The 20,611-nt window shown below is 37.2% G+C and overlaps 1 protein-coding gene across 2 annotated transcripts in view; it reads right to left on the bottom strand.

The window, feature by feature from the left end:
- Positions 1–20,611, bottom strand: part of PPHLN1 (periphilin 1) — a 167,325-nt gene that overhangs the window by 121,180 nt on the left and 25,534 nt on the right. Inside the window, exon 4 of one of the 2 annotated variants that reach the window (XM_027861041.1) lies at positions 415–582. The exons of the other annotated variant lie outside the window; for it this stretch is intronic. Within the exon in view, the coding sequence (XP_027716842.1) occupies positions 415–582 (168 nt within the window). The remainder of the gene's footprint in view (positions 1–414; positions 583–20,611) is intronic. 2 annotated transcript variants of the gene reach the window in all.

Below are 20,611 nucleotides of genomic sequence, written 5' to 3'. Positions count from 1 at the left end.
ACACACACACACACACACACACACACACACACACACACACACACACAGAATCTCGGCAACTCTAACACAAACAAATTCTACTGTCTTCTTTCATCTTAAATGCTCAAAATTATTATAGGTAGACACCTAATGTTAAGAATGGCCACATAGATAGGGAGTTATCTACTCATCCCTAGAGTGCCACAGCAATAGATGATCCAATCACTTGCCCACCTAGTGAAAAGAAGAGGGAAGAAGATAAGTTGCCTATATAGGTCTCACCCACTACTTCTATGCAGCAGGCATTTTAAAGGAACATCAAGTCAGAAGGATTTATTCAATAGTCTACATGACCACAGAGTAGTCAAAAATTGCATTCAATCGATGTTTTAAAAGTATAGGAACAAAAAAGTGACAGGGGGGAAAATTACATACGCCTCTTTGGGGTGGACCACTTCTTCGATCATGAGAAAAACTGCGGCCCTTGTCATATTCTCGGTAACCAACATGACCATAACCATATCTACTGTAGCCTCCTTCACCAGGTCTGTCTAGCAGTGGTGGTTTCTTGGGTACAATATTAACTACTCTATGGTAGTCATCCTAAAACAGACAAAAAGAAATATATAAAATCACTAATTTCACTACTAGAATGGCTTTTTTAAAAGCACAGGAGTCTTTGCCTTTAAATAAAGTGGGTAAACCTGAAAAAAAATTCTTATTAAACCTAACCCTCATTAAGCCTTTAAAACACTAGAAAATTTTAAGTAAGCTGTTTAGTGAAAGAAAGCTAACTATAAAAACTATGCCATTTCTTTTCTACATTAAGGTAAACTAAAGTGTGAAAGTATTTAGAAAAACTATAAAGCTCTATACAAATATGAGATATAATTGAGTTAAATGTATTTGTATAGACTGGTAAAAGGCTTAAGTAAAAAGTTGAGAGTTTACACATTAATCTCGATATTTCTGAGCTGCTGCAAAACGGAGCAAATGACCAAAATTAGTGGCCATTACCTTAAAGTATTTCTAGTATACTATAAATTTAGAGTCTGCAAACCCAACAGCTACTAAATTAGAAAGACACATGGTGCTTTGATGGTGCTATTTTGGAAGCAATAAAATCACTAATTTCACTCATGAAAGGAAGATATTACTGGTGTTTATAGCTAATTGAGTTCCAAAGAAGCTGCTTTCAGAACTTTTTAAATCTTTAGAACTTATTTATTCAGAATTCAGTATCCTAAGTTCAGAGCAAAAAAGAATTCATAAAACACATAACATACCAACATACTTTCACTTACCCTCTTCTCTAAAAACCAATCTGTGGGCTGTGATCACTTAGGACCTATAAGACTACTTGTGTTTGTATGTATTGTGTACATATTAAGTAGACTTTAAGCAGGATATAGAACAAATCCTCTGATATCAGGATAGGTTATATATTAAGATATTAAACACTTATATCTGAATAGGAACTGGTAATAAAACAAACACATTAGCAACAAGTCAAAACAATCAATACGTTTTCTTCCCAAATAAATTCCCCTGTAATTTAAAGACTTAAAAACACAAAAATAGAAGAGACCAGGTAGTGTAGTTCAATTTGTCAAACAATATTATATATAATTCAACATTATTTGAATGTTGAAATAAATCAACATTATTTGTGTGTGAATCACTCCAATGTCAGTAATGCACTATTTGATTTGGCAATCTGGCTTCCAATTTCACCATTCAAGTGAAACTGTGTTCACCAAAATTACAATAGAACGCTTAATTGCCACATCTAGTAGTGTATTCTCAACCTTCATCTTAAGTTACTTCTGTGCAGCCTTTGACACACTCTTCTCCTGAATACTCTCTCCTCTCTAGGTTTTCATAATCCATCTGTCCCCTCCTCTTCTCCTGCCTATCTGATTGCGCTTTCTCAGTCTCCTTGATGGATCTTCCTGGCTGGAATAGCCACACATACTTTAAGATGTTTCTATATCAATTACGACTTCACATTTGAAGTACATTTCACATTTGAAGATAATCTACCATACTGGCATGGAGCCATCCAGTCTAACATTTCATTTGTAACGGGAAAAATAACACCATAGCAATTAACAAAGAAGTAGAAGGAAGTATTTTGTATAACTCAGAAGACATGTGGTATAACACTCTGATTTTAAAGATGGCAAAACTGAGGTCCAGATTGGAGAAGTAACATGCCTAAGACTACACAAAGTTAAAGGCAGAGGTACAAATAAAACCACGATTGTTTAATGACAAAACTGTGCTATTTTTATATTACTATGTCTACCAAACATCTATTTCGTGGTAACCAAAATTATGTGGAATCATTTATTTTGGTCTTACCATTTCTGATTTTTCTATACCCTTATTAACAATTTAATTTTCACACAACAGCATTTATTTGGATAAGTAGAATTAATATTCTTTTTGCTTTTATCTTATAGATTTCATTTTAAACTTAAATACAAAATGAGAAAAGAAAAAAAATACTGCCATGCACACAGCACACCACAAGAAAAGATTCAATATAAAACAACAAATTTCTATTGCAAGAAAATCTGTAATACTACACCTGGTTTTCAAAGCTGCCCAGCTTTTCTTTGCTTCCTTGTTGCTCTTCTTTTGTTCTCTGCTGTGCAGTTTTTACTTCCCCCCACCCCCAAAGAAGGCTACAAATTAAGCATGGATATACAAACATATCTATAAACATATACATATATACACATATACACAGGACAATACTATGCTTATTTCCACCTGTCATCTGTTTTTCTGAAGGTGGATAGCTTCTTCCTTCATAGTTCCAAGTCTTTCCATGTTTTTCTAATTTAACCAGCTCATCATTTCCTACACCACAGCAGGATTCCAATCTAATCACACCCTATTTGAGAGATGGTCTATAAAAGCTTTTCCCCCAATTTTCTGCATTCCTTCTATTCTTGGCTACACAGGTTTTATTTACACAAGAAATTTTTAATTTAAAGTAATTGAAATTATCTTTTTTTAACACTCCAACAATGTTCTCACCTACTGCTAAATCTACTTCCTTTACATCTTTTTCCCCTGGTTTCTCTGAAGTTCCTGACCTTTTGCTCTTCCAAATGAACTTCATTATATTTTCTAACTCAGTAAGATAATTTTTTAGTAATTTAATTGGGATGACATTGAATAAATAGATTAGTTAGGTAAAAGTGTCATTTTAAAAATTATAGTTGCTTTACCTACCCATGAACAATAAATATTACTTCAATTATCTAGATCTGAGTTGTTTTATGTTTATGTTCATATAGTTCCTGTGTCTGTTTTGCAGGTATATATTCATATATTTTCTACTGTCTAGGTATTTGAATGATGGTCTAAAATAATATTGAATGTTGTTGACACAGTGTAGTTTCTCTATTTTTTCACTTTTGGTTAAATCTCTTTTAACTTTAACTTTGAGATCATTATTACTATCCCTGCTTTTTTTTACATAATAAAATATACTCCTGTCCTTTATTTTATCTTTGTGTGTATCTCTCATTTTTTTAACTAAAAGCAACATATTGTTGAAATCAAATTTTTAATCTGCTATCCATTTCCATTTTATGGGCAAATTTGTCCCATTCACCTTCTAAGATACAATCACTTGTTGTGTATTTTCCTCCTAATTTTTCCTCACTATCTTTCTCACACTCTTCTGGTTTATTTCTACCCACTACATTGCCCACCTATTCCTTAGCCTGCCCACATCTCTAAAAGTCCCTCCCTTATCCTCTCCCCATACCTTATCCTTTTGCCCACTTATTTCTTTTGAATTTAGAAGACTTTTATACCCTTCTAGATGTGTATGTTGTTCCCTCTTTAACCCATTCCCAATGAGAGTAAGGTTCCAGCTCCATCTGCCCTTCCCCCCTACTCGCTTCTTCCGTATCAATTTTTCTTTTTATGCCTCATTTATATGAGATAATTATACCTTTTTATCGCTCCTTAGTTTTATTTTTTTTTAGAATCAACCCATCATATTCAGCTCAGCCCAAGTCTTTCTTTCAAACTACCCAAATGATGATGATAATCAGAAGAGTACTGCTAATATTTTCACATATACAAAGTAAACAATTTGACTTTATTGAGTCCATTATTATTGGTCTTCAATGTTTACCTTATATTTCTCCTGGATGTTATATGTCAAATTTTCCCTTAAGTTCTACTGTTTTTATCACAAATACCTGAAAGTTTTTCAGTTAATTAAACATCCTTTGTTTTTTTCATTCAGAATTATACTTAACTTTGCTGGTTAAGTTACCCTTGGTCATAACCCCAGCTCTTTTGCTCTACAGAATATAGTATTCCAAGACCTAATAGCTGCTAGATATAGTGTAATCCTTACTGTAGCTCCATGATATTTAAACTGGCTTTTTTTCCTTCTTGTTGCTTCCAATATTTTCTCCTTAACCTGGAAGCTTTGAAACTTGGCTATGATATTCCTATAAGTTTTCCTCCTGGCATCTCTTTCATGTGGTGATTGGTGGATTTTTTTCTATTTCTGTTTTGCCATCTTGTTCTAGAACTTCAGGCCAACTTTCCCTTGATAATTTCTTATAATATGGTATCAAGATTCTTTTTTTATCCTAATTTTCTGGCAGTCTGACTATTCTTATATCATTTCTCCTTAATCTGTTGTTCAGATCAGTTATGTTTCTGATAAGATGTTTCACTTTCTCTTCTATTTTTCCATTCTTTTGATTTTTTTGTTTGATTTCTTGGTGTCTTAGGATGGCACTGGCTTCCTCTTACACAATTCTAACTTTCAAAGAATTATTTTCTTCCTTAAGTTTTTGATTTTCTATTTCAAACTGGTTGACTTTCTTTTCATAATTTTCTTGGATTGTTCTCATTTTTTCCCCTAATTTTTCAGTGATCTCTTATTTGATTTTTAAAGTTTTTTTTAAGTTCTTCCAAGAACTCTTTTTGTGCTTGAGACCATTTGATGTTTCTCATTGAAAAAGGAGTGACTTCTTTAGCTCCATTATCTTCTTCTGAATATGAACACAGATCTCTATCCACATAGTAACTATCTATATGGTTGGGTTATTTCTCCTTTGCTTACTCATTTTTATTTATTTTTTATTTTGTTTTTTAGCAGCTATTAGTGTAATAAAGTCGTACTCCCAAAGTACAGAGAATGATGCACCAAGCCTCAGATCCTTCTTACTATTATTTTCTGAGGTCTGTCTCAGAGCCCAACCCTGGGCTCTCCTCTCCACTCCTAAGCCACGACTAGGGCCACCAGCCACACTGTCCCGCAAATGATCTTGCTCTCTACAGTCCCTCTGGTGGCTGCAAACTACAGCTATCCTCTCTGCCCTGGAACTGAAACCAGGGACTCTGTTCTCTTGCAAGTGCCCAAAGCCAACAGGGTCCCCACCCTTTGTGCACTTACCAGGTGTGTGGTAGCTCCTTGTCCCCTGCAGCAGCAGCCCAGCCCTGCTCAAGACAGGTCTGGTCAGCACAGCTGTGTTTGGCATCCCTTGACAGTGAAAGGTCCTTTAATCTCCTCCTATTAAGGTCAAACACTGTGTGCAAAATGAAAGTTTCTAAGGCTGAGGCTGCCTCTCAACCCAGCTGCCCCTCAGGGCATGTTGTTTGTTGATTCAGCAGAGTTGGACTGGAAGTATTTCCTCTTCACTTAGGCCCCTAGAAGTTGGGTTTTCCTGGGACCTTCTCAAATTGTCTTAGGAGGACAATTGCTTTACCCCACATTTATTTCTGCTGCTCTGAGGCAATGTTCTGTCTTTTTTTGTGGAGGAAATTTGGAGAGCTGAAAGTTTTCTGACCTACTCCACCATCAGAATCCACTCTAAAAACTAACATTTTTTCATGTGTCTAAAATAACTTTAGTCAAGTTCTAAGGAATACTTGTTTTCTTTTAAGGACATGCTAAGTTAAGTTCATATTGATCCTAGGAATATTTTTATATACTCTATTGTCATCTTCTTAAAATTAACAACTGCTGTTACACCATATCTTAAAAAGTTCCTCTAATTTTTTACACAAATTATATCACATTCTCTGATTATGAGGTACAATATCTTTCTTATGTAAACTATGAGATGGGAAACAAAAGACAAGTTTTGAGTAAGTACAGAAAAATATTTTACAAATATTTATGGCATTATAATATACTTCACAATGATGAACATAAGGTCCTTAAATATAGGCCAGGAACGAGATTAATGACCATTTTGACCACAGCAGGTTATTGGTTAGATTGATATGTTGAGAAAACATGCTATTGCTTTTCGTCCTGCCTTCTCAAAGAGGACCAATGACATCACAAGGGTGATGCCTTTACTTGTGTGTGAATTAGATATCAGTGGGGCAGAGTTCATCAACCTCACTCTCTCTCCTCCAGTCATCTAAATTCAGTGGCAAGACAAAGGTCAAGAAATCATCTTGGGGGCAGTCATGTTGGAGGACACAGGTAATATGACAGTTTGGACACCCCTCTTTCCAAGTCAGAAATGCTTAAAGATAGATGATAATTTGAGGAGAGAGGGCAACTGGGGTTAAATGACTTGCCCAGGGTCACACTGCTAGTAAGAATCTGAAGCTGGATTTGAACACAGGTCCTCCTGACTCCAGGGCAAGTGCTGCCCCAAGATTGATGATAAATTAATAAAAATTGTTTCTGATAACAAATTTTTAAAAATTGTTGGAACCTAAAAATACAGTCTAGTACCAGTATAAAAATTTTTTTCTTTGAGAGTACTAATTCAATAGGCTGTCCATTTGCTTATATATCCTAATTTATGCAAAGAGCTATTTGATCTATTTTGTTTTCCTGTGCCAATACATCAATCAGGTCAATCTATTTTGATTAATTTTGGATCTCAGTAAGAAGGAAAGGTCATGATCCAGAGTCTAATAAGTTAAATGTTACCTTCAAAAAAAAGAGACCCTTAGGGGCAGCTAGGTGGCGCAGTGGATAGAGCTCTGGCCTTGGAGTCAGGAGGACCTCAGTTCAAATCTAGCTTCAGACACTTGACACTATCCGTGTGACCCTGGACAAGTTACTTAACCCCAACTGCCTCACAAAAGAAAAGAAAAAAAGAGACCCTCCCCATTCATGTTGTTCAGTTGCTTCCAAATCTTCATGACTGCAGGGAACACAGCACACCAATACCATCCATAGGATTTTCTTGACAAAGATACTGGAGTAGTTTGCCATTTCTTTCTCCAGTGGATTACAACAAAGACAGACTAAATGACTACCTCAAGATCACAGATCTAGTAAGTGTCCGAGGCCAGATTTGAACTCAGGTCTTCCTGACTACAGGCCGATCTCTCATTCCAATGATTATCCTAGGTGCCATGTAGGCAAACAGAGGTTAAGTGACTTGCCCAAGATCACATACCCAGTAAATGTCTAAAACCAAATTTGAACTCAGACCTTCCTGACTCCAGGCCCAGTGCTACTTAGATGCTTTAATAGGGAATAACATTTCCATTTGGAACTTCCCACAAAATATCCTCCATGACACTGCTTAAAAACTTTAGTAAGCACATGACTTTTTGTTTGCCACACTGAATGATACTGGTAATTAATGGATTAGAGAGAGTAATCTCCCAAGTCACCAATGATCTCAGTTGCCAAATCTAATGTCCATTGCCTTCTTCACGGAATATTCTCTCTACTCTAGATTTTAATGACATTGCTCTATTCCTGGTTTTCTTCTTACTCATCTGAACACTTCTGCTCAGTCTCTTTTGCTGGATTCAGGTCTAGATCACAACAACCACTGGTGAGCATTCCCCAAAGGTTTATCTTTGGTCCTCCATTCTCCTTTCTCTATAATATCTTGCTTGGATCTTACAAACTCTCATGAATTTAGTTATTATTTTGACATGGATGATCCCAGATTTATAAATCCAGCCTTAACTTCTCTTCTGAACCACAGTCTTGCACAGTATCAACTACCTTTTTTTTGGGACATTGAAACAAGATGTTCCATCTCCTTAACGGAATCATTATGTTTTCTCCAAAGCCTCTCATCTGCGTGTCTTTCCTGTTAATGCTCCTATTAGACTGCTCCTTTTCAGTCTCCTTTGCTGGATCTTCATCCAGATCTCACCCTATAACCAGAGGTGTCCATTGGAGTTCTGTTCCAGGCCCTCTTCTTTTCCACCCCTATACTACACATGTCAATGTCATCAGCTCCCATGAATTTACCATCTCTATGCTGATAATTCTCAAACCTCTCTGACTTCCAGTCTCACATCTTCAACTATTTTTCAGACATGTCAAAATTGATATCCAAACAGACACCTGAAACTCAACATGTTCAAAACTGAATACATTATCTTTTCCCTAAGACCTTCCACATCCCTAATTTCCCAATTACTGTAGAGAGTTCCAAATTCATCAGGCCTGCAGTTATCCTCAACTACTTATCATTCACCTCCCATATCCAACCTGTTGCCAAAGCCTGCTGATTTCACCTTCCCAACATCTCTTTCAAATACGTCTCCTTCTCTCCTCTGATACCATCACTACTCCGGTACAGGTCCTCATCACCTCATACTTGAACTACCGCAACTGTCTTCTTTCCACAGGTCTGCCTTCCTCAAGTCTCCCCCCACTCCAAACCATCCTCCATTCATCTACTAAAGTGATTTTCTTTTTTTTTTTCTTTTCTTTCTTTTTGTTTTTTATTTTTAGGCAATTGGGGTTAAGTGACTTGCCCAGGGTCACACCAGTAAGTGTCAAGTGTTTGGTCTGAGGCCGTATTCGAACTCAGGTCCTCCTCACTTCAAGGCTGGTGCTCTATCCACTGCACCACCTAGCTGCCCCTAAAGTGATTTTTTTAAAATACAGATTTGACTATGTCACTCGCTATTCAGTAAGCTCGCTAATAACCTACAGGTTGAAATATAAAATCCTCTGGCTTTTCAAACAACTTAATCCCACTTCTGCCTTTCCAGTATTCTTATACTTCCCTCCAAAAATATTACGATCTAGAAACACTGGCCTTCTTGCTGTTCCTCACACAAGATACTCTATTTCTCCACTCCATCTCTATACACTTGAAGGAAATTGATATTATACTCTTATACTAACAAACAATTATGAGTTTTTGATCCAGCTTTTACCTCCCCTTTTTGTCAAGATCCCACTCCACAAAAGGCCAGTCAGTCTCTTAAGGGCTTGACGAAGAAACTAATCCACTCCTAGCCCCAAGGCATCTGCTCCTTAAATAGGTTGGGCTGAGCCCCACCCAACTGGAAGTCTGAGTTTTGTTTATTCTATAAATAGGACACAGCTTGGGTTAGATCACTGGAGGGGGGGGGGATGAGTTTCAGTCTTTGCTCCCTTTCTTAAAGTTTGGGGAGGCCTGAATCATTTGCTTGTCAAGGGAGGGACCAATAATGTTCAGTAAGAAAGACGTGAGGCATTTAAGATGATCTAAGACCCTGAGTCTTTGTCTTTGGTTACTGGGAGGAACCAATGACCATGAATTTATTGATTACTGGCTAGCCGAGTTAATAGATTATTTATACATTAACTATTAATACTTGGTAACTTTGTCTCTCAGAATTTTATTCACGACACCTGGTTGTCCCCCATACCTAGAATGACCTAACTCTGCCTCCTGACTTCCCCAGATTACTTGAAGATTCAGCTAAAATCCTAATATCCACAAGAAACTTTTCCCAGTTTCCCCTCCTGTTCCCCTCCCTGCCCCTACCCAGTACCTTCCCTTTCAGTCTACTTTCCATCTGTACAGTTACCTTTGTGTTATTTCTCCCATTAGAAAGTGAGTTCTCTGAGGGTAGTTACTGTGTTCTTACGTTTCTTGGTATCCCAGTGAAGTACAAACTAAGCACTTAATAAGTGTTTGCTGACAAACTACAAAATATTTTTTTGACGTAAAAAAGTAAAGGCCATGCCAATATAACAAAAATAATAAAACAACTTAATTTATTTATTCAGTGTCATGCCCATCAGTCAAGGATTAAATTACAGAACGAGACAAAATAAAAAACAAAATGCATCTGGAGAAATCAAAATGGCAAGAATTTCAAAGGAAATAATGAAAAAAAATTACTGGGATAAGGATTTAATATTAGACAAAACCTTCAGGAGAAACAAGAAAGCAGTATGAAAAAAACTTGATTTAGCTCAAGAACTCATATCATATACCATATATGTTATCCAAATGGACGTATGACCTCAACATAAAAAGTTGTAAAATAAACAAATTAGAGAAGAAATTAAGAAAATAACTTTTGGAACTATGCATACAGAAAGAATTCTTTATCAAAGGATACAAGTCATCACAAGAAATAAAATAGATAATTTTTGATTAAACAAAATTAAAATACTTCTACACAAACAAAATCAATGCAAGTAAAATAAGGGTAATAGTTAACTTGGAAAAAATCTTTCTATCAAATTTTTATAATATATAAGATACAGATGGAACTGAATTAAAAGCCATTCCCCAATATTTATTACTCAAAGATATGAATAATCGGGCGAAGCCAAGATGGCAGAGTGCAAGCAGTGACTTGCTTGAGCACTCCCCCAAACCCCTCCAAATACCTGTAAAAAAATAGCTCTAAACAAATTCTAAAGCAGCAGAACACACAAAAAGACAGAGTGAAACAAATTTCCAGCCCAAAACAACCTGGATGGTTGATCAGAAAGGTATATCGCGCTGGGTGGGGAGAAGAGCGCAGTGCCGCATGGGCGTGCAGGCCACAGCAAACCTGGAACAGGCCTCAGAGGACTGAATCACAGGCAGTTGTGGCAGTTTCCAGACTTCTCAACTCATGAACGCCAAAGACAACTTGGAAGGTCAGTGGGAAAACTCTGTGACTGCGGTGAGAGAAGGAGCTAGGTCTCAGCCACAAGTCTCGAGCCAGCCTCTGGGGCAGCGGCTGCCTCCTGAGCTTCCGGCCCACTGACTGGGGGAATTGGATGGCTGATCAGAGGGGGATTACAGGGATCTCTTTGCCAATGCTGAGGCAGGAATCTCTTGCTTTGCCTCTGCTTGGATCTGGGTCACAGTTCTGAGGGGCAGTCCTGGGGTGAGGAGGAGTGCTGGCCTGGAGGAGCTTGTTATGGCAGTGAAGAGGAAACACCTCGCCCCTTATCCTAGCACCTTGGAAGAACTGAAAATTTACAGGTCCCTAGAAGTATCTCTGAAAACAGCTGTACAAACCCCCAAAGCTTGGGACAGTACATTCTCCACACTGGAAGCAGACTCTTATCTTAACAAAGAGTTTAAAACTCAAGTAATTGGCTGGGATCATGAGTAAGCAGCACAAAAAGAGTCAGACTATATTAACCTTCTTTGGTGACAAAGAAGATCAAAACAGGGGCAGTTAGGTGGCACAGTGGATAGAGCCCCGGTCCTGAAGTCAGGAGTACCTGAGTTCAAATCTGGCCTCAGACCAAACACTTGACGCTTACTAGCTGTGTGACCCTGGGCAAGTCACTTAACCCCAACTGCCTTAAAAAAAAAACAAAAAAACAAAAAAACAAAGAAGATCAAAACATACAACCAGAAGAAGACAACAAAGTCAAAGCTCCTACATCCAAAGCCTCCAAGAAAAATATGAATCAGTCCCAGGCCTTGGAAGAGCTCAAAAGAGATTTTGAGAAGCAAGTAAGAGAAGTAGAGGAAAAACTGGGAAGAGAAATGAGAGTGATACAAGAAAATCATGAAAAACAAGTCAACAGCTTGTTGAAGGAGACCTAAAAAAAAATGAAGAAAATAACACCTTAAAAAATAGCCTAAACCAAATGGCAAAAGAGGTCCAAAAATCCAATGAGGAGAAGAATGCCCTAAAAAGCAAAATTGGCCAAATGGAAAAGGAAGTCCAAAAGATTACTGAAGAAAATACTTCCTTAAAAATTAGAATAGAGCAATTAGAAGCTAGTGACTTTATGAGAAACAAGACACTGTAAAACAAATCCAAAAGAATGAAAAATTAGAAAACAATGTGAAATATCTCATTGGAAAAACAACTGACCTGGAAAATAGATCCAGGAGAATTTAAGAATTATTGGACTATCTGAAAGTCATGATCAAAAAAAGAGCCTAGACATCATCTTTCAAGAAATGATCAAGGAAAATTGCCCTTATATTTTAGAACCAGAGGGCAAAACAGAAATTGAAAGAATTCACCGATCTCCTCCTGAAAGAGATCCCCAAAGGAAAACTCCTAGGAATATTGTAGCTAAATTCCAGAGTTCCCAGGTCAAGGAGAAAATATTACAAACAGCCAGAAAGAAACAATTCAAGTATTGTAGAAACACAATCAGGATAACACAAGATTTAGCTGCTTCTACATTAAGGGACTGCAGGGCATGGAATATAATATTCCGGAGGGCAAAGGAGATAGGATTACATCCAAGAATCACCTACCAAGCATAACTGAGTATAATCCTTCCAGCGAAAAAATGGTTATTCAGTGAAATAGAGGACTTTCAAGCATTCTTGATGAAAAGACCACAGCTGAATAGAGAATTTGACTTTCAAATACAAGACTGAAGTGGAACATGAAGAGGTAAACAGGAAAAAGAAATCATAAGAGACTTATTAAGGTTGAACTGTTTACATTCCTGCATGGAAAGATGATATTTGTAACTCATGAGACCTTTCTCAGTATTAGGGTAGTTGGAGGGAAGAAATTATATGTATGTGTATATATACAGATAGATAGATAAGATGGACAGATATAGATAGATAGAGGGCACAGGGTGAGTTGAAGATGAAGGGGTCATAGCTGGAGAATAAAATTAAGGGGTGAGAGAGGATTATAGTAGGAGAAGGAGAAAGGGAGAGGTAGAATGGGGTAAATTATCTCACAAAAAAAACAGAAAAGGCTCTTACAGTGGAGGGGAAACAGGAGAAGGTGAGAGGGAATAAGTGAATCTTATTCTCATAGGATTTGACTTAAGGAAGGAATAACATACCCACTCAATGGGGTATGGAAATCTGTCTTACCCTACAGGAAAACAGGGGGGGAAGGGAACAAAAGAATAGGGAGATGATAGAGAGGAGGGCAGATTAGGAAAGGGGGCAATCAGAAGCAAATACTTCTGAGAAGGGACAGGATCAAAAGAAAGAATAGAATAAATGGATAGGATTAAGGGAAAACGAGTTAGTTTTTCACAGCATGTCTACTATGGAAGTGTTTTGCATAACTGCACATACATAACCTATATTTTCAATGAGGGTGGGTGGAGAGGGAGGAAGGGAGAAAATTTGGAACCCAAAGTTTTAAAAACACATGTTTAAAAAAAAATGTTTTCACATGCAACTGGGAAATAAGAAATACAGGAAATGGGGTACAGAAATCTATCCTGCCGTACAGGAAAATAGAAGGGGAAGGGGATAAGAGAAGGGGGAGAGAGATAGAAAGGAAAGCAGATTAGGGAAGGGGTATTCTGAATGCATGCCATCTTGGGGTGGGGGGGAGGGGCGAAATGGGGTGAAAATCTGCAACTCAAAAGCTTGTGGAAGTAAATGTTGAAAACTAAAAATAAATAAATTATTAATTTAAAAAAGATATGAACAATCAATTCTCAAGGGAAGATAAAGAAGTTATCAACTAGCCATATGAAAAAAGTGCTCCAAATCACTAAAAAAAATGCGAATTAAAATAAATTCAAGGGTCTACCTCACGGATCTGACTAGCAAAGAAAATTGAAAAAACAGAAAATTACAACTGTTGCAGGAATATGTAAAGAAAGGCACACTAGTACACTGCTGGAGTTCAGAACTGTTCCAACCATCATAAAAAGCAATTTAATTATATCCAAAAAAAAGTCACTGTATACCATTTGACTTAGAAATAACACTAGATGGCTTTTGAGTATGACATCAAAGACATCAAAGAGGGAAAAGACCTATACTTGCTAAAATATTTATAGCAGGACTTTTTACTGGAGCAAAGAGCTAGAAACAAATGGAGTACCCATCAACTAGGGAATGGCCGAACAAATCATGGTATATGAATATAATGAAAAATGACTGTATCATAAGAAACAAAAGAGATTCAGAGAACTTTGGAAGATTTATGAACTGATACAGAGTGAAGTAAGCAGAAATGGGAGAAAAATTTACACAACTATTAAACACTATTTGAATATTAAATATTATTTACACAAGCTCCACTTAAGAAGTGGCTTAGCAATTCCCATTTCCTCATTTTCCATCTGGTTGCACTAGAAAGTACTTAATAAAGGTGTGACTATTGACTAGTACAAAAATGTAAAGCAAAACACCTTTGAAAGACTTAAGAACTCTAATTAACATAACATTCAACCATAACCCCAGAAGACTAATGAAGCATGGAATCCTACCTTCTGATCCAAGAGGTGATAGATTAGAGACAAAGAATAAGGGAAAGAAAAGGGAATAAGACTACTATGTGCCAGGTACTGTGCTAAGTGCTTTACAAATATCTCATCTGGTACAACAACCCTGTGAGGTAGGTTCTGCTGTTATCTCCATTTTATAGCTGAAGAAACTAAAGCAAAAATAAGGTTAAGTGACTTGCATAGGGTCAGTTTGTTTAAGGCCACATGTGAAGTCAGGTCTTCCTGGCTCCAGGTTCAGTCTCATTCCAATGTGTCATCTAGCTCTGTGTGTGTGTGAATGTATGTGTGTGTATACATACATACATATTTATTGTTATTAATAAGATAATAAAAATAAGTATTGTCATGTATTGTCATGGTCAATGGACTGATTTATTTTGTGGGACTATACTTATTTCTCATAAGGGAGTGCAGAAATAGGGACTGCACCAATGATTTCAGGGAATGTCCAGGTGAGGAAACTCCCTCAATCAACCTAGGTTTGTACTTTTTGTGGAGCTTATAATTTTAGTTACCTAGAACAGGAATGTCAAAGTCAAATAGCATCCCTGCAGGCTGCATATTGACTTGGAAAATCATAAATTCACATTATCGATGTTATATTGTATTTTAATTTATTTTTCTTAAATATTTCCTAATTTCATTTTAATCTGGTTCAGATTAAATTTGGGCATTTTATGGGAAGAGAGTAGGTGAGGTTTGAAACCTCTGGAGTAGAGAGAGCACTAAAAGTTTAAGTGTGAAGGGTTAATGTGTAAGATCTTCCCTACCCACAGCCCAAGCCAAGGGACAAGGAACTCCCCTAACATATTGTTCTGGGACTTGTTTCAACCCAGACCCACCTTGGGGAACTATTCCTTAAAAACAGGTCTTGAGGTAAACATCCAGGGGGTAAACATCCAGGGGGTAAACATCCAGGGACTTGGCCAGTTCCTGGGTATTAACCCGAGACATTTTTGACGTAACATTGTTCTTGAGGTCGGAGAGACCAATGAAGTGCCTAGTAGGATAGCAACCAATCCATAAACTTGTGGCATGGTTCTTCTCGTTTTTGACTTTGCTGTGTATAGCCACAAATGTTCATTATGGCAGAGTAAAAAAGGAGAAGAACCATGCCACAAGTTTATGGACTGGTTGCTGTCCTATTAGGCACTTCACTAGTCTTCTTTACTCTAGCACTGTAGAGCAGAGCACCTCATGTATTCATTGTATGTTTTCATTGTTTGCCTTCAAAACTCAAGTTTTGTGTTACAATTATGCCCCAAAAGCATAGTGCAAATCCTTTAGGCTCTAAAGCCAAGCGTGCAAGTCAGTGATGCTGCTTAGTCAGAAAATAAAGGTGTTAGACAAACTTTGTGCTTGAATGTCTGTCTGCAGCCTCTGTTGGCCATGAGTTTGATGTTAACAAATCAACAATTCATTACACAGTACAATGCCTGCACATCGCCATTTGACACAGGGGAAGGCAAGATTCGGGTTAAAAAAATGTTTTACTTGTAAGAATTTTATTTGCTGTTTAATATTGAAGATACTGTAGATTTCACGTGTTATGAAAAGTGAATACTGTCTGAAATCAATTTTTAATTGAGATGTTATCACAAAAAGTCACAGAATTACTAGCAAGAAAACTGTTCTGCATGTTACTAATTTTATTTTATACTGCATTTTATGAGTTATTTCATGGTAACTATGTTAGGAAAAATACATATTTTCAGAATTAATGTTTTGTAATAAAGAATTATATGCAGCAAAGTGCATTTTCAGTGACCTCTAGCAAAAGATTGGTTTTTGGTGATTGCGTGAACTTACACCTCTATTTCTCATAGATTCAATGTACCAACATTCACATTTTTTACTTCTGCACTATTTTTTTTTTTTTTTTGCTAAGGCAATTGGGGTTAAGTGATTTGCCCAGGGTCACACAGCTAGTAAGTGTCAAGTGTCTGAGGATGGATTTGAACTCAGGTCCTCCTGACTCTAAGGCTGGAGCTCTATCCACTGTGCCACCTAGCTGCTCCTGCACTATTTTCTAGGGATATTACCCCTACTAAAGCTGAGGACTGACTGTATATGGAAGTATTTGTGTTTCTTGGTTTTTGTCAAGTTCAGAATAATGAAAAAAAATTTTTAAAATAAAAAGAAAATCAATCCCTAAGTGCTTTTAAAGCTGTACTGCCTCCAGCATGGAATTTTTCCCACACATATTCGGTCAGATCTATTCACATACCCAACTTCATATTTTAAAATTTTAGTGACACCTACACTTCCTCATATACTACCTCAGTTAATGAAGTAATTTAAGTCCCAATGTGGTGACAAAACTATTGCCATTAGTAAGACTACATTTCCATCATAATGACTGGCATTATAATGACTTTTGAACTAGCAATTTCACTAGTCTACATGCATCCCAAAAAAGTTAAAAAAAAAAAAACACAATAAAAATCCAATATATACCAAAATATTCAAAGCTGGTTTTTATGTAGCAAAGTACTGGAAGATGTTCTTCAATTGAGGACTGGCTAACAACAACAACAATAATAATAACAGCTAGTACTGATAGAGCACTTTTAAGGTTTGCAAAGCACTTTACATATATTTCATTCTGTCCTCACACCTGGAAGGTAGGTGCTACTATCTCTATTTTACAGATGAGAAAATAAAGGCAAATAGAAGTTAAATGATTTTCCAAGTATCACATCGTTATTCAATGTCTGAGTCTTCAAGATAAGGAAACTGAAGCAAATGGAATTCAAACATCTGAGTCGAAGTCTAGCACTCTATCCACTGCGTCACCAAGACGCCTGAATGGCTGAAAGTAAATCAGCATATTAACAAAATATTACTGTGCAAAAAGAAATAATAATTATGGAGAATTCAAATAAAAATGGAAAGGTGTATTTTGTAATAAGATAATTTTTTTATTAGAAAGGATCTAGGAGGGGCAGCTAGGTGGCTCAGTGGATAGAGCTCCAGCCCTGAAGTCAGGAGGACCTGAGTTCAAATCCAGCCTCAGACCAAACACTTGACGCTTACTAGCTGTGTGACCCCAGACAAGTCACTTAACCCCAATTGCCTAAAAAAAATAAGAAGAAAGGATCTAGGAGACAGAGTCAAGATGGTAGAGTTAAGGGCAGGGACTTGCCTGAGCTCTCCCCCAAAGCCCAAGAAATAACCTTTGAAAATGACTCTAAACAAATTCTAGAGTAGCAGAACCCACAAAAAGACAGAGTGAAACAATATTCCAGCCCAAGAGAACTTGGAAGGCCAGTAGAAAAGGACTGCTGCACGAGGATCTGAGAGGAGCACAGTACAGCACAGGCCACACCAGCACAGAATGCACCACAGCAAATTCTGAGCAGGCCTTAGGGTCACCAAATCAATGGCAGCAGTGAGAGTTTCCAGACCTCTCAGCCCACAGACACAAAAGAGAGCTTAGAAGGCCATCAGGAAAGATCTATCCCATACCTGGGTAAGAGTGGAACACAGTACAGCACAGGCCACAGGAAACCAGAAGCAGGCCTTGAGAGTTACTGATTCATCACCAGCAGTGGCAACAGCTGATTCTAGGGCTCTCAGCTCACAGACAGAAGGGGGTTGAACAACTGGTCAGAAGGAGATTACAGGGGTCTTTTTGCTAGCACTGAAGCAGGACACTGTTGCATTGCCAACACTCACATCCAGGTCACAGTCCTGTGTGTCAGTCCCAGGGTGAGGAGGAGCACTAGCATGGCACAGCAGAGAGGGAACCCTCCTCAAAGTTTCAGGGCAGAAAACAGTGCTTGTGGTTGCGAACACACCAGAAGAGCACAGACCAGGAGAGGAATAAATATCTCTGCTTAGACTATGCCACCTTGGAATAGCTGAAAACTTACAGGTCCCTAGCAATATCTCTGAAAACAGCTGCACAAAACAGCTTGGAACAGTGCACACTCACCCTGGAATCAGAACTCTACTTTAACAAAGAGTTAAAAGTCAAGTAATAGACTGGGGAAATAAGCAAACAATGGAAAAAAACTCTGATTATAGAAACTTACTTTGGTGACAAGGAAGATCAAAACACACACTCAGAAGAAGACAACAAAGTCAAAGCTCATACATCCAAAGCCTCCAAGAAAAATGAGGACTGGTCTCAGGCCATGGAAGACCTCAAAAAGGATTCTGAAAATCAAGTAAGAGAGGTAGATGAAAAATTGGGAAGAGAAATGAGAGTGATGCCAGAAAATCATAAGAAAAGAGTCAATAGCTTGATAAAGGAGACACAAAAAAATGCTGAAGAAAATCACACCTTAAAAAACTGACTAGGCCAAATATTTAAGAGGTCCAAAAAGCCAATGAATAGAAGAGTACCTTAAAAAGCAGAGCTGGTCAAATGGAAAAGGAGGTTTAAAAGCTCACTGAAGAAAATAACTCCTTAAAAATAAGAATGGAACAAATGACGTTGTGAGAAATCAAGAAATAAACAAAACCAAAAGAAAAAAAAATAGAAGAGTGTGAAATATCTCATTGGAAAAACAACTGACCTGGAAAACAGATCCAGAAGAAATAATATAAAAATTATTGGACTATGTAAAAGTCATGATCAAAAGAAGAGCCTAGATATCATCTTTCAAGAAATTATCAAGGAAAACTGCGCTGATATTCTAGAACCAGAGGGTAAAATAGAAATTGAAAGAATCCACCAAGCACCTGCTGAAAGAGATCCCAAAATGAAAACTGCCAGGAATATTATAGCCAAATTCCAGAGTCCTCAGGTCAAAAAGAAATTATTGCAAGCAACAAGAAAGAAACAATTCAAGTACTGTGGAGCCACTGACAGGATAACATCAGATTCAGCAGTTTAGGATTAGGGGGCTTACAATATGATATTCTGGAGGGCAAAGGAGCTAGGATTATAACCAAGAATCATCTACACTGCAAAACTGAGTATAATCTTTCAGAGGAAAAAATGGAATTTCAATAAGATAGAGGACTTTCAAGCATTCTTTTCTTTTAATCTTTTTTTTTGTTTCATACAAATACTAAAACTTAAATACATAAGAAAAAGAGACATGATAAACTTAAATAATGAACTTAAACATAAATACAGAAAAGAAAAAAGCATGTTTTATGAACAGAAAAACACAGGAGAGTATTCAGAATATATAGCAATAACTTTCCATTTCAAGAAAGCCTATATATTAAATACTGCACATTATGTTGAAAGCTGTCCTTTGCTTCCTTGTGGGTTTTCTTTTGTTCCTAGATGTACACTGTTTACTTTTTTTCCCCGCCCTTCCACCTCCTTTCCCCCATCCCATGACGCTACAATTAAGTGTGGATATATTTATATATACTGATACACACACATATACAAATATACATACATACATACATACATATACAAACATAAACTCTGCCTAAGAGATTCTAATCCTAATCTTTGTTTTTATGTTTGGGCATACCTCTTTTTTCCTATCTCTCCCAACTCCTTTACTTTACATCTACCTGCTACCATGCCTTCCTATTACTTAAACTACACCCCCCCAGCAATCTCTCCCTTATCCTCCCATTCCCATAAATCTAAACACCATTTGATATGCCCCTTTGAAGTATTACTTTTCTTCTATCTACTACCTTGCCCATCTATTACTTAATCTACCCCCACAACAATCCCTCCCTTCAAGCATTCTTGATGAAAAGATCAGATCTGAATACAAAATCTGACATTCAAATACAAGACTCAAGAGAAGCATAAAAAGGTAAACAGAAAAGGGAAATCATATGGGACTTGATAAGGTTAAACTGTTTACATTCTCACATGGGAAGATGATGTTTGTAACTCATAAGACCTTTCTCAGTATTAGAATAGTTACAAGGAGTGTATATACATATGTATGTATGTATGTATGTGTGTGTGTGTGTGTATACAGACAGAGGACACAGGTGTAAGCTGAATATGAAGGGATGATACCTGAAAAATAAAATTAAGAGGTGAGAAAGGAATGTCCTGGGAGAAAGAGAAAGGGAGAGGTGGAATGGGGTAAATTATTTCACATAAAAGAGGCAAGAAAAAGCTTTTACAGTGCAGGGGAAGAGGGAAGATGTGAGGGGGAGTAAGTGAACCTTATTCTCATCAGAATTCGCTCAAAGAGTGAATAACACATACTCAATTGGGTACAGAAATTTATCTTACCCTATAGGAAAGTAAGAGGGGAAGTTAGAGCAGATTGGTGGAGGGGGTAGTCAGAAATA

Source organism: Vombatus ursinus, unplaced genomic scaffold (genome assembly GCF_900497805.2).
Source record: "Vombatus ursinus unplaced genomic scaffold, bare-nosed wombat genome assembly UNPS02014403.1, whole genome shotgun sequence".
NCBI classification, from domain to species: domain Eukaryota; kingdom Metazoa; phylum Chordata; class Mammalia; order Diprotodontia; family Vombatidae; genus Vombatus; species Vombatus ursinus.
Note: the sequence above shows the minus strand (reverse complement) of the source record. Positions and strands in the feature narration are given on the sequence as shown.